This window comes from Trachinotus anak, unplaced genomic scaffold (assembly GCF_046630095.1).
Source record: "Trachinotus anak isolate AG129_WGS33_773 ecotype Australia unplaced genomic scaffold, CSIRO_AGI_Tana_v1 ptg000012l, whole genome shotgun sequence".
NCBI lineage: Eukaryota > Metazoa > Chordata > Actinopteri > Carangiformes > Carangidae > Trachinotus > Trachinotus anak.
This window is the reverse complement of record NW_027273863.1, coordinates 6,427,854-6,442,790: the sequence shown is the minus strand read 5'-3', so window position 1 is coordinate 6,442,790 and position 14,937 is coordinate 6,427,854. Positions and strand designations below refer to the sequence as shown.

General features: G+C 38.6%; 1 protein-coding gene across 2 annotated transcripts; it reads right to left on the bottom strand.

Moving 5' to 3' along the window:
- Nucleotides 1–280: 280 nt before the first annotated feature.
- Nucleotides 281–14,255, bottom strand: slc7a8b (solute carrier family 7 member 8b). 2 transcript variants are annotated; one of them, XM_071490683.1, is made up of 12 exons: nucleotides 14,115–14,255; nucleotides 13,352–13,571; nucleotides 10,068–10,272; nucleotides 8,633–8,784; nucleotides 7,228–7,353; nucleotides 6,288–6,441; nucleotides 5,066–5,189; nucleotides 4,535–4,638; nucleotides 3,945–4,041; nucleotides 3,687–3,836; nucleotides 2,447–2,624; nucleotides 281–1,949 (listed from the first exon to the last, which is right to left on the bottom strand). In XM_071490683.1, exons 2-12 carry the CDS (start codon nucleotides 13,506–13,508, stop codon nucleotides 1,837–1,839), a joined length of 1,560 nt encoding a protein of 519 aa, XP_071346784.1. In that variant the 5' UTR covers nucleotides 13,509–13,571; nucleotides 14,115–14,255; the 3' UTR covers nucleotides 281–1,836. The 2 variants fall into 2 exon arrangements, with proteins under 2 accessions (XP_071346784.1, XP_071346785.1); XM_071490684.1 differs by lacking the exon at nucleotides 14,115–14,255 and adding an exon at nucleotides 13,717–13,857 and having other exon boundaries at nucleotides 1,691–1,949.
- Between the last annotated feature and the right edge of the window lie 682 nt (nucleotides 14,256–14,937).

Sequence of the window (14,937 nt, the reverse complement as noted above, 5' to 3'; positions counted from 1 at the left end):
ATTATATTCTGTTACTTAAATTAGGGTATTCTAGGGTATTGTTTAGAAACCTTTATAAATATTGAGATCATCAGTTTGAATTCCCCCAGCAGAACTCCACTCACCAAATAAATGTGTGGCTAAATAAATTAAATAAATAAATAAATATTGTATTCATACTTTTGTAATGAATAAATTTGATTGTTCAGCTACATTTCTGTAATAAACATATTCCTACACGAATGTCTAAATGTTTTGTTTGGTTTTTTTTTTGGAGAAGAAATATTCATGTTCAACTTGGTTTGATTTAACTCAATTGTATTGTAAAACATTCAACAGCATTGCCTATATCAGCCCCAAAAAGCCCACCATGTACTGCACATTTTGTGTATCTGTAAAATCAAGTCATCTCCAAATTTTCACAAACACCAAGGACATCAGTGGCTTCAGCAGTTGTTATGGCCCTCACTAATGCCATTACACTTGTGAATTTGTGAAATGTTAAAATGTGTACAGTGGTAAGTGCACCTCTGCCTCCAAACACCCAGGTTTGCTTTGTGGCAGTTGTGACAAATGAATTCATTGCTTGGAAGTTGTTTGGGAATATGCATTACTGATTGTTTACAGGACATCTAGCCAAGACATAAGATAATCTCTCATGCATCGGCTTCTATGGGGACTGTGTTGTATAAGTATGTAAACATATGCCATTAAATATGAGCTAAAAAAAATTTGAATGGATGTCATTGGCCTTTATTTTGAAGGCAATAAAAATACTGTTTCCTGTCTTATTCTTGCTTATATGACATCTTGATCCACCTACACTTGTCATTCCTTCTCTTGACTTCCGCAATTTGATCGCTCATTGTGCGTGGACTCCACCCCTTCTACGTCAGGTGTTCCAACAGGTGGATGAAACATTGATGAGGAGGTAAGAGGCAGCACAATCAGCACAACACCAACACTACTGCAGTACAATCCAACACACTGTGAGAGGTACCAAACATGTCGTGTGTCTAATACAAAATCCAGGTGATTAAAAAATAAATAAAAATTGTCAGATTATATAATTTAATCGTCACTGTATGAAAAATATGTTATTTCTAATTTATTGCGGAGCCTTTCCAGGAATATTTGTTTGTGACTTCTCTTCATGCATGTGAATTGTTTTTTTGTTTTAATAAATACTAAGAGCTGTAGTGCTTTCGAATCACCAGGAACATATTTTCAATAAAAACCTGAGACTAAATATACAATAATCAATCAGTAATCAATTCTCCGTGGTGATGATCAGAACAAAAGATTTAAATGCGAGGACATAAGTATGTATTCAAAAGGGAACATTTTGAATGTTGAATCCAGATGTTATCAGTCCAATGAGCATAAAATCATTAAAGCACCTGGAAAGTTAAATTTAGTGTTTCTGTAATGGGGTGAGCATAAACAACACATAGAGTAAGAAGTATAGATCCAACTTTGATGATGGGCTTACACATTAAAATACTTTTCCACAAAAACCACAAACAATACATTGACAATACAACGCAAGACAAACAAAAGGGGACATGGTTTAAATCCATAGGTGAAAACAAAAAATGGCAGTGATTCATCATTTCTGTTCAATGATAGTGATATTTTTGTTCAAACATCCATATGCTGAAACAAGTGTGTCCAGAATTAAGGCCAGTGAAAAACAGCAAGAAAGTCCAGTGCTGTAGACCATATCAAAGTTTTAACATTTTCATTGAGTGAATAAGTATCTCATCTTTCTGGGATTCTTCCCAATGCATCATTTTTTAATTCCAAACCACATCCGAGGACTGGTCTTTGCACATATTCAATAGCCATTTGAGGGCTTTATGAATTGTCCCCGCCTCCGTCCGTCTTTTGTGGACTGTTGGCCTCCGGGTTCTCCGCCATGTTTGGGTAGACCACTGAACAGAGCTTTTGGCACAGATGAGTCATTTTACCTGGACACAGTTGGGATGGAAGAGACCAGGAAAATCATTTTTATATTAAAAGATAGTGGTTCTGTATCAAACTGGGTTGACATTTATGAATATAATTTACTATCTAGCAGTGCAGTTACACAGAGTATGCCATCTTTAGTCTGAACCATAATGGAAAAATCCATTCAGCTGAATTGTTGCATTCGAGCATTTAAAATGCCCAATTATACGTGAAACAGGGCCACATTTAGTGTAAACAAATGCAGCAAAACTGAACATCTATGTTCAGTAACCTCTTATCCCCTGTGTTTAATTATGAACCACACTGCAGTTCACTTGAATGTGTACAGAAACTCACATTTGCAGGCACCTCAGAGTTCAAACATTATTTTCAGCTGCTCATACTGAACAGTAGGTCTAGAAATGTTAATAAAATATACTTTTGTGTGACTGCATTCTTAATCAGAACTAATGTACTACAATCAAGCCATAACAATACCATCTTGATGTTGCCTTACCAATAGCAATATCAAAACACTGTGGCTTGTTTTCCCAGTAGACTCCCAGGAAATATGCAGGGACACCAGTCATCATGATGGCCAGCCCAATACCACAAACCACAGGCTCAGAGTAGAGGGAGAAGACCAGCAGGAAGGCCCAAAACAGCAGGTAGATCACTGGCCATACAAGGCTCACCTGGAGGACGAGGGACAGTGTTCTCAAACCTCAAATATCCATTCACACCTACGTGCAAGCTTTAAATGCAATTAAGTGAAAAAAAAAAAAAAAAAAAAAAAAAAAAAAGCGCTTTAAAACAAAAACAAATTTCAATTTAAACCTGAATCATACAAATCTAAAATGTTATCATTCCTGTAGAGACACCAGGCTCCACATTTAACTCTGAAATGATTCTGTTATACATTGGATCTTTTCTGTGCAGCCTAGATGCCCTCCTTGACTTCTTAGTGATGAGTAATTATGATCGAAATTTCAAAGGATTTGTGAGATAAAATTGGTCATAAATTAAGGTTCAATGGCCTCCCAGTACAGCTTCAGTTCTTTGTCTAATAAATTCCACAAGAAACGTTACTTTGAGATTCTGCTACATGTTGACATGATTGCATCACGTTATTTCTGCAGATTTGTCAGCCGCACATTCATCCTGACAATCTCCTGCTCCACCATATCCTCAAGGGGTACTACTGGATTCAGATCTGGTGACTGGGGAGGTCACTGAAGTTCATCATTATGTTCATCAAACCAGTTTGAAATGACTTTTGCTGTGTGACTTGGTGCTTTATCATGCTCGAAGTAGCCATTAGAAGAAGGTTAATTGTGCCCATCATGGTTAGCAAAAATACTCAAATAGGCTTTAGCATTCAAACTATGGTTGAATGCTAAAGCCGCAAGTGTGAAAAAAGAGAACATTCCGTACACCATTACACCACCACCAGCCTGGACTGATGACACAACTCACTGGATGTTTTTTGTTTTTGCACCATTCTGAGTAAAACTCTGGAGACTATTGGGTGACAATCACTGAATATCAGTTTCAGAAATTTATTTATTTATATATAATATATATATAATATATATATAATATATATATAATATATATATAATATATATATATATATATATATATATATATATATATATATATATATATATATATATATATATATATATATATATATATAAAAATTAAAAAAACAGGTGTCAAATGTCAAACCTAACTTGCTCCATCTGTGTCTTTACCTTGATGGGTCGATACATATCAGGCTGTTTGATGCGCAGCACAATCTGCCCAGCGACAGTAACGCCATAGAAGAGGTAGTTGATGAAACCCACATAGTTTATGAGGGTGTAAATATCACTGGTACACAACATCAGCAGAGTGGAGATCAACTGAATGTGACGAGAGGGGGTAAAATTATTTTTGCACATGGGAAGGACAGAGGGCAAAGGACACAAAAGAAAGAGTAAATGTTTTGTGTTGCACGGGATGGGACTCACAGTGAACAGTAAGGCTGGAATAGGAGTGCAGCGTGTGACATGAATCATGGCCAGCAGACGTGGGAGATGGCCTTCCCTTGCTCCAGCAAAAAACAGCCTGTGAGACAGAACCAGCAACAGTTAAGTCCTGAGAGCAGAGCCAGATGGTGCTCTCTTACCATGTGCACTCACCAGCTGAGGGAACAGCTCAGGAAACACTGTTCAGGTGATTATAGAAACGCCAGTGTAGAAATGAATAGCAGAAGTGAAACGCAGGGTGAAAAATGGACCAAACCAGGAGTAAAACGGGATCAGTACTTGCAGTATCATTACATAAATTATTTATACAGTATTTGCTGTTGCTCATGTGGTCACAAAGAAAAACAATTTCCCAATCAAGCACTTTCCCCACAATCTGAAATCCATCCTCCAGGGATGAGTGTTTACACTGTCAAAACACTATATTCCTGTTTAGCTCTGCATTTTCCACCCTGCTCACCCCATTTCTCTGTGTGCATCTAAATATCAGTATGGCAATGAGACTAATACACACAGCAGGCACAGAAGCTGCAACGAGGAGACAGATTGGAAGGGGGGGGGGGCAAACTGACCGCGACGACGTGAAGAGGGAGCCATTGACTCCCCCGAAGGTGGAGAGCGCCACAGAGATGGGCATAATCCATGACATTACTCCTAGCAATTTCTCTCCAAATGTCTGGGAGAAATATTAGGAGTAGAGAGAGGTAGAGAGAGGTAGAGAGAGGGAGGTAGAGAGAGGTAGAGAGAGGTAGAGAGAGAGAGAGAGAGAGAGAGAGAGAGAGAGAGAGAGAGAGAGAGAGAGAGAGAGAGAGAGAGAGAGAGAGAGAGAGAGATAGAGAGAGAATGAACAGGTACACAGTTAAAAGACATTCAATAACGGCAACTCATCAAGACATTTCAACATGGAGTGCAACGGACGACAGACTAAGCATTACAGGCGTCGTGCTGCAACAAGGAGCATGCATCAAAATCGCTGCTAGGCAGCGCAGCTACTCCATTTCAAGGTGATAACAAAACTCAGATAAGTATCTAACTACATGCATTCTCTAAATGCGTTAACACACATTCATTAGATTTGAGTGACTGTGGGCCAGTTTTCTCACCACTGCTACAGCATTAGAGGCCAGCAGTTCCTGGGGGCTCATGGCTGTGACATAGGCCACGTTGGCAAACACATAAACAAAGGTGACCACAGGGATGGAGATGAAGATTGCACGTGGTAGGTTCCTGAGGATAAAAAGACAAAAAAAATGTTACTAACCCTTGTTTCAACATGTGAAACATTTGGATACACAATTGGAAGGAGCTTTTAAATGCAGATGGATGGACTCCTTTTTTACTTTCCGAGTTAAATACTGAAGTTAATAAAATATCTAAATGGTTTAACTTGAGCAAACCATAAATCTAACTTAATGATATTTACTTAACACGGTACTGTCTGGGCTTCCACTTATTCCAACATTATTAGGATCCTTTCTTTAATAAAAAAGATTCACGAAGTACATTTATTAGTCAGATCAAATACTCACCCCCACTCTTCAGATACTAAATTTTCATAAAAATAAATAAATAAATAAATAAATAAATAAAAAATTTAAACTTGTATTTCTATCTGTTTGTGTGTCTATGTCTGTCTTTGACATATTACCCACTAACTAACTGCTAAAAACATTCAGAGAAATCAAATCCTGCAAGGTTGGATGGTGGGTCCAGGTGGGCTGGGCCGGGGGCATGGTTGAGAGCGGTGACCGCTTTGTTGTGACATCACAAAGTCACACAAGTCATGACGTTTTGTTTTAAGGCTCAGTTTCTGAATACGGGCTGTGTGTGTTTCGCTGTGGACTGAGCACTTTGATACTCTCACAGTATCAAAGTATTAAAAATTAATTAAAGGTTAATGAACCTAGATCCTGCTTTATAAACAACACATGGACATCTACCTTTATACACTATGGGACCTTATGGATAGTTTTCCAGAGAGACAGCCAGTAATCTATTCATAGAAAGAGGTGTAAATATTTGCATCTTCCAAGACTTAGAACAACTCTCGGGTCTCATGTTTCTTTTATTTTGGTATATTATTGGTTCTTTTTTTTTCCTGCATGTTGTGCCAACATCTGAATCATTTATTACGCCCTCCTGCTTCGTCATTGAGACGTCTTCATAAGCCCATTTTAATTTTTTTTTTTTTAAATCAATTTTTACTCCTTTAATGTATAATGTTATTTTTTGTGCAAATAAATTAAATTGATATAACAGCCCTCTGTAAAATGTGGCTGATTAGTAAAGGCTACAAAGATAAAAAAAAAAAAATACATGTGTTACCTGTACGGGTCCACTAACTCCTCGGTGACATAGTTGAGAAAGTTCCAGCCTCCATATGCAAAAGAGCCTTGCAGGAAGGACAGAGCTATCAGACCAACATCATAGTCACGGAAGGTCTCAAATGCATGTACTGGCTCCAACCAGTAATAGTGACCTGTGAACCAAAAAACACATCAGATATCACTGAAATGAAATCAAACCTGATGTGACCTGCTGTGCACTACCACAATCTGAGCAGCAGAGGCCACCAAACACAACATACAATGTTTTTACACAATATTAGGTCTTTTCTGTTATCATAATTTCCTGTTACAATTTCTTTTTTCTTTTTTTTTTTTTTCTTTTTTATAAATCATACAGTATTTACTATACAATTCATGAATGTATGAGTTGGTCACAGCGCTTGGAAGTGTGTGTGTGTGTGTGTGTGTGTGTGTGTGTGTGTGTGTGTGTGTGTGTGTGTGTGTGTGTGTGTGTGTGTGTGTGTGTGTGTGCATGCATGTTTGTATTTGGATTATGAGTGGGATGAAGAGCGATGAGGGACTGTAATCTCTCTTTCACGTTGGGATCACAAATCCTGTGTGAGGGACTATACTGTACTGGTAGCTGAAGCGTGGCTACTTGAAAAATGTTTTTCCCTATTTTGGCATCATGCCTCAAGATAGTGGTTTCTGAATTGGGGGTCAGGACAATAGAAGGGATGATGAGAAGGATTAACAAAAACAAGAGGAAAAAAATTACATATTTTTTTTTAATCAGACAACTAAAAACTATTCAAATTGAAACACTCAGAAGGGATCGTCACACTTCAGCTGAACATCTCACAACTCAAACATCTGCTATTCAAATAAAGTTATTATATGCAGCCCTAAGAGACAGACAGTTTTAGATCAAACTAAATTAACATTGAAAGAGACAAGAAAAACAGTGCAAATATTACCTTTGCAAATTTGGACGACACCCATGATTATTATTAGGCCCAGGGCTAAAAGCTTGCCAGTGGTGAAGACGTCTTGGACACATGTGGCCCAGCGCACACTGTGGCAGTTCACCCATGTCAACAACACTGAGGACAGCAAAACAAAATATCACATTAGGTGAGGATGTTTCATCTACTGGCAGCTCAAGCAGTGAGTGGTAATACACAGTATAAACCACTCAGTTTCACCGCTACATGACCAAGACATGACCCTTTGATAAAGTAACAGTAACAAAGAAGAAAACCCTTTTTTTTTTTCTTTAAATATCAAATTATTGCAAAAACAACACTGGTTATTGTACCATAATGACATATCTTTAGGTAAAACTGTCATGTGAAAAGACAGGATCTGGTTTTTATTTCGTGTAAAAAATTTTTTTTTGCCTTGGCTAATATTTGACTTGCCTTATGCTGTTTTTTCATTTTTAAAAAGCTTATGGTACAGCATGTTTAAGGCTGTCAGAATGAATCATCTCCAGCACCAGCAGAAGTGAGCTACAGAAATGTCACACAGAATAGAAAAGCTCATTTTCTGGTTGAAACAGGGGGACATGACAAACCAGAGTCCAGATTATTCAATGTACAAATAACATTTTAAAGCCCCTATATGGAGGGTTTTAAAGTTTCTAACTTTGGGTTGGTTGCCAACCATCTCATTTGATGATTTGTGTGAAACTCAACTTAGGTAAATACGAGAAAAGTCCTGCAGAAAGTTGCAAAAGCATTTGTATGATCATTCTCAAGGTTAATGTTTTGAGTTTCTGCTTTACCTTATACTGTATTTCTGTAAATTTTAATCTACTTGCTATCATACATATTAAAGGGCCCTCTAACAATTTATTATCTAACATTTATTATGACATTTGAGACCAACAATGCAGCAGAATTTTTACTTAGTCTTTACTGTGAGCTCCTACACTGCCCAACACAGCTCAACTGCATTTTTGTTAGACCTTCACTGGCTGATACATTTACTTCCAACTTGTTCATTTCAAATGCCATGCCACCAGTTTGTAACACAGGCTTTTTGTTCAAAATTTGTGTCAAACTCACTAGGTGAGACAAATTCTCTGTTATTTTTTGAGACTTGAATAAACTCCTCCACAGACACAAAGGCCACTATAAAGCATTCACTGCCAAGCCAAGTAGTTTTTGCCAACAATTAAATCTTCCACCTAAAAGTGTTTCTTAAACTTTATCTTTCATTAAAAAAAAATTACAACTGAGGACTCTTTGGAAAATAATCCTTAAATTCAGATTATCCTTCAATGTGGGCTGCACCATGCTCATCTTCATGCTCTATGTCTGTTAATGCACTGACCTCAACCAATAACAATTCAATCTTCAGTTTTATTTTATCACTCACACAGGCAGACGGCAGCCAGCAGACGAAGCCCACTCTCTGGGGGAAGGCAGGAGGGGAAGAGAGGCTGCAGGACGTAGTTAGAGAAGGTGAGAGCAATCACAGCCTGGTTAGTGGGGTAGATGACCAACACTGCAATCCACAGACGCAGAAACCTGAGAGACAACACAGGGAATCAGGGTTAATGAGACATGGCAACACATTTGTGTGAGAAAACCAGCCTTGTTATAGAATAATGCAGTGGAAAACAAAGGAAATTAAGCGTATTAATTAAAGTACATTATAGTAATGCGCTGGAGCATTGTTGTTAAAGACGAGAGAAACAAGTGGAACTGGGTCAATGACATTCTGGGACACTAGGAATGCAAACTAGATTACATGAGGCTTTAATAATATGGTGAACTGTAAAATTCCCATTAATTACAAAAGGATTGCTACCTCCAGGACTTCCTTCACTGAAGAAACCACTTTTTCAACTACAAAGGCCTCTGACAAGAAAGAGATAAGACCAGAGCACAGGCAGACTGGAAATGGGGACTTAAATCCCAGTCGGCTGGTGGATCGTCAGAATATTCAAAAAGTTTTTATAGTTTTTACCGACTGCTTCAGTGTCATTCCTGCGACCTGTCCCACCACGAGTCCAAGGGTGAATTTCTTTCCCAGACTAACTATGGAGCCAATAGTGCTCTTTCTTTACCGAGATGGAGAACACTACAAGCTCCAGCTTGACTCAGAACTGCTTTTCTTCTAGTAACTTGTAACAAGTAACTAACTTAATGCTATATAATGTTGCATGTCTGCTTTCATTAGTGATAGCTACAGTAGCATGATAACATTAGATAACTTGCTGTTACCCTTATTATGAATTTGTTCTGCAAATGTTGCTATCACTAGCTGGCTAACGGTCAGCATTGCTGTGGAGCATATCATGGCAATGCAAGCTTGGGCTAATGGTTGTGGTTAAATTGTTTCTTGTTGGCTCTCATATACTTTATTAACTCTTTTCAGGTGTCTTTCTTGTTGTGTGTTTCGTGGACACTTTCACTGCGCTCCGTATTGATCGTTTACAGAACCTTTAAATATTTTCCAGTGAAGAATTTGTTCTTATTTTATCTATTTATACTTGTGATACTACATGAATACAGCTTATTATTCATTATAATACTACATGAATTACAGTGGATTGGAACACAACTCTTTAATATAAAAACTCATGTAACTGCAAATATTTGTTAAAGATAACTCATTCAAAGGATTCTGACGAAAAAAATAAGACAATCCCGGGTAACAGTTCAGTCTGTGTATTGCTTTCAACTCAGTGTTCTCAGTGTCCCTGCGTCAGATCTCTGTAGCAGCTATGGTAGAAGTGACCAAAACCAAATTTAGTAAATCTTGGTCTTATCTAATCTTAACCTGGTAAAACAGCATTTCTTCTCACCCAGCCAGTCCTCCAAAGATGTCCTTTACATAGGAGTAATCTCCCCCTGACTTGGGGATGGTCACACCTAATTCTGCATAGCAGAGAGCGCCAATAGCTGTGATGACTCCAGTGGTGACCCACACAATGAGGGCCACACCCACTGAGCTGGCATTCTCCAGGACCCCCTTAGGACTCACAAAAATCCCCGATCCAATGATGTTTCCTTAGTGAGTGAAACAGAGACAGCAACAGATTAAGAACCAATCACAGACACTCTGGAGACTGTAGTCAAAGTTGGCATTTAAAGTGGCAATAGACAAGATTTGCTTCAACTTATTATTATGAAGTAAATGTTGATTTCTCAATGTAATCGCTAAGGAATAATGACATTCTCTGCGTTTGGATTGGTTCCCTATAAGCCTTGATTTGACTATACAATTCTGTCTGCCACCGGGAACGAAATCTCACAAAAAAAAATGAAGTCTCGATTTACAGCACAAAGGAAGTGTGTCTGCCACTGTCAACCAAAACAGAAAGAGAATAATGCTTTTGTTTTCCCCGGTTGTTATCGGTAGCTTTCCCCAGTTAGCGAAAATGGCAGACAGTGGAACAAGCAGAGTGACTGTGGAAACTCTACACGGCAAAAGAACAAGAGCACCGTTATTGGATGAGGCAGTGGTAGAACCTGAGGTTAAACGAGAGTGAACCTCCAACAGGCATTCACATTATGAAGAGAGCCATGGTCAGACTGGGACAGAAATTCAGTCCTGGACTTGTCCACTCAGACCGGAGAGAGGGCCAATAAAGAGACTGAGAGGGCTGGTAAAAACTTCACCAGCCCAGTGATGCATCAGCCCACTAGGATTTTTCACATTGCCTACTTATTTATACAACCAGGTGTTTTACTCTGCCTTTATCATAGCACTGAGATTGGGGTTTCTAGTTCACATTGGGACTCTTACGGTTGTTTATTACTTTGAACAATATCAGGCTGATAGTGGTAGCCATGTTGCTAACGCTACCCCTATGATATGATGGTGCCCTTTCTAAAATGAGCAGTGGTGAAACTAATTGGATTCTATTATATTCAATCCGGTCTTTGCGACAATTAATACAACTTGGAAACACTGGAGAGAAAACGTTGTCTACAGTCACTTGACATTTACACAAAAAAAATTATGTGAATACAATTAATTACACCACCCACCTCCTCTATAAAGAGATACAGAAATACAGAAGATGGATATTCTGTTGATGATACACTGATCAACAGTGGAAAAAATACATGAAAAGAATCATCAGACTACTGAGGGAGAATGGAGACCATAAAGGAAAAGCTACAATTTCCTGTGACATAATGCCCCATTTCCTGTGGTGATCATGTTATGCATATGATAACATTTTTCCAATGCAGAATTAATTTGCTCAGTCTAGTCCTGGCTCACTGTTTATTTTCATCAACCAATCTCAAATTGAGTTTCTGTAAATTAATTAGGCTTACAACATTTAGTCTAAGTGGGTCCTATGTGAGATCTATGGTCGCATATTCTATAGCAAAACCAGAAAGCAAAAAACTGAAAACAAAACAGAGCCTGCACTTGTACTGGCCAAACAGGTATCCTTTACGAACTCACTGCTGGTCAAAAATGAGCAATTTTGGTGCTTCTAATATTTTTTATGTCCTATTTGCCCTGGTCTTAACATAGATGATGTTTGTCTTTTAATGCCTAAGGAGATGGAAGAATGAGTTCATATCCTGTGACTCTTGGGACCAACAGGAAACAACAAATCCAACTCTGACGGCAAATACAGTACGGTTCTTTGTTGAAAACGTCGACTGTCACATGCTTAGGAAAATCATCCTCTCTCAGTTACTGAAAGACTCAAAAAGATGACAGAGGTGTCACTTATGACACTTCTTACTCTGATTTAATAGTATTTAGGTATTTGACACTTGAAATGAATGAGAATGAAACGACACCACATGTAAAGACTGCCCTTAGTGTCTAGTCTGGCTCAGCAAAGCCACAGATAAAGACAATCAGACAACAGTTAGATATTTTACAAAAACTTAATTTTGAAGGACCAATTAATGCCTATATCCATTTTATTTTTGATTTAATTTTATGTATGTTACTTTTTTATTTTAATGATGTTGATTTGGTTAACCATAAATACATTTAAACATTGTACCTGAGCTGGTCACCACTGTTTAATCTTAGTATGTGCCCACCATGTCACAGCAGATATGGGACCTGTTTGTGCTGACCAAATGAGGCCCAGTGGTCAATACACAGTGGCTCCACTGGCATGTTTGCTGGGTAGTTGGAGCACCCATTTATCCAGAATAATCCATACATGATACTTGGGCCAACACAAAAAATTAGGGTACAGCTGTTTCTTGTCAATGCTGCAGCAGCCACACTCCAATGTTTCTGATGGTAATGAAATTGCAGTCTCAAAAATGGTGGATACCCATTAGTGGGATTGCTTTTTATTGACTTGCGTTTTTTTTTCCTCTGCATGTGTGGGAGGTGGGCAGGGACTGAGGAGCTTTCATGACAGCCAACAGTTCCCTGGAAACATAAAAGTGACTATAAAAGAGCACATGCAAGATGCATGACACTGGGAGTGTACTGAGCATGCCCAGCATCCAACAGAAAGAGACTCAGGAGCTACATGAAAATCAGATAAGGGAGAGATTTCTTTCAGTAATGCTCAATCATTTAGGATGCAATGCAAATATCTACATTTCTGAAGTCAGTGCATTTTCTTTACACATTTACACAAAAATATAGTTCAATAAGGTTCAATCACATTATGAAAATACTTTAAACATGTGCTTAAAAGTGATAAATGTTATTTGGATTGCTGAGATCTAAAATTGGAACTCATTACTCAGTGATATCTGATACAAACAAGCTGTCAAAGGCTTTAATGAATTCCAACTCTTTCAAGGGGATTTTCTGATTATTTTGTTGCCACAATTTAAACAATATCGAGCTATATGTAGTAGGACAGTATGTTAGATTTCTGGTTTGTTGTTGACAGGGTCTTCTTAAGTGTAATGGGTGGAGTGTAGGGAAAACTGTTTTACCTCAGCCTCACCTCATTTGTTAAGCCCACATGATGGTATGAAGTACTGGTAATACATAAAACAACCAACTCATATGAAATAGAACCGTTATTTAGAAAATGGTCGTTTTCCTAAAATACAGATGATCTTGTAAGAATCGGGAGGATCTTCTCTGCCTGGGGGTAATGTGAGATATTAATAGTACAGTTCATGTGGACGGACTTACCCACTATAATGCCACAGGCGCTGACTAGGCCGATTTGTTTTTTCAGGGCAACACCGGAGCTTCCTCCTGCATCTTTCCCCTCACCAGGCTGAGAGGCCGACGGCTCCATCTGACTCCCCCCACTGCTGCTGCTCCGCTTCCTCGGACCCTCGCTCATCCTGTCCGGTGTGCCTCCCTCTTCTGTGGTTCAGGTGACGGGGGCAGCGTCTCCCCCCTAAGCCTACCAATGCATGGTTTAGGTAGCATATTGTTTCCAAAAAAAAAAAAAAAAAAAAAAAAAAAAAAAAAAAAAAAGTTAAAACAGCTCTGCAATTCTATTCCCCGGACACATTTGCTGAGTAATTTATCGACCACTTCTACCGAACCGTTAGATTTCAAAGATGCTGATGTCGGCGGTTTCCATCTTTTCGGTTGGCTACAGTAGAGCTAAAATTAGAAACCACATCCAAGCATTAATAATTCAGAGCGCTACACGGTGAGCCCGGTCCCTCTACCTGGAGGGCTGATTGTAGTGACCACACACAGACTTTGAAGCCACCGCAGTTTGTTTAACATAACAAGACGTTAAATTTACCGGTTAACGTCAATGTTCAAATTTAAACCCCCTGTTTTAACGTAACTCGCGCGCGACTAAACCGAGATTTTTTCCCGGTAGTTTCCGACAAAACCGTTGGAAATTACAAGTCACCCATCAACAGGAGCCCCCTGCTCTTTGTTTCACTAATTATAACTTGAGAAAGTGATTCATACAGCGTTGACCCACCTTTTCAGCAGCCGCGGTAACGTGAAAACCCCCAGAGAGCTTGCTGCTAAGTGAGGGGCTTCGTGTCTGCCATGACTCCTGCCGGGGGACCGCGACGAGCCGGATAACAAAAGACCTCCAGCTGACAACCTCGATAAATAGAAGAGCTGGTTATTTTCAGCCAATCAGCGCGGCCCAAACTGTCAACACGTCTCAGGCCCCGCCCTCTGTAGTGAGGACCCAGCGCTGTTTCTTCCATTGAAAAATTAAGATATATCTGCAGCGTGAGCCGTGTCTGTTCAAACTGACTACAATAGTAACGCACGGTGTTAAAAATTAGCCTAAACCAACCTTTGAAATAATTTTCTTTTAAAAAAGCTTATCTTTACTGTCCAAAACACTGTGTGTTTCAAATCAGGGTCATGTATACATTGACAAACAGTATTATTGGTAAATTGCTCAAATTAACATAAAATAAAGCGACTTATAACCAATTTTGAGCACTAGGTTAAATATTAGGTTAAATTGTAGTTTATGGGAAACTTGTTAGTATAAATTTATCCCACTCATAATTTGGATGGAATTTCTTCTTTATATGTATATATATCTATATATATAGATATATATATTTCAGAGAATTTTAAGAATATCAAGTATTTATTGGGTTGGTTGTAGGCAGTGTGATGTCCCCTAGTCACCTGCACTTCATCCTCCTACATCCTACATCTTTGTGAGATCAATAACATCTTTGGCTTTATCCTCTCATCCTTCCATCTTTGTAGTTGAGACTCATGTTTTCCCTCCCAAAACATCAAATAAGCTTGAGAAAAACCTACGAACCTGC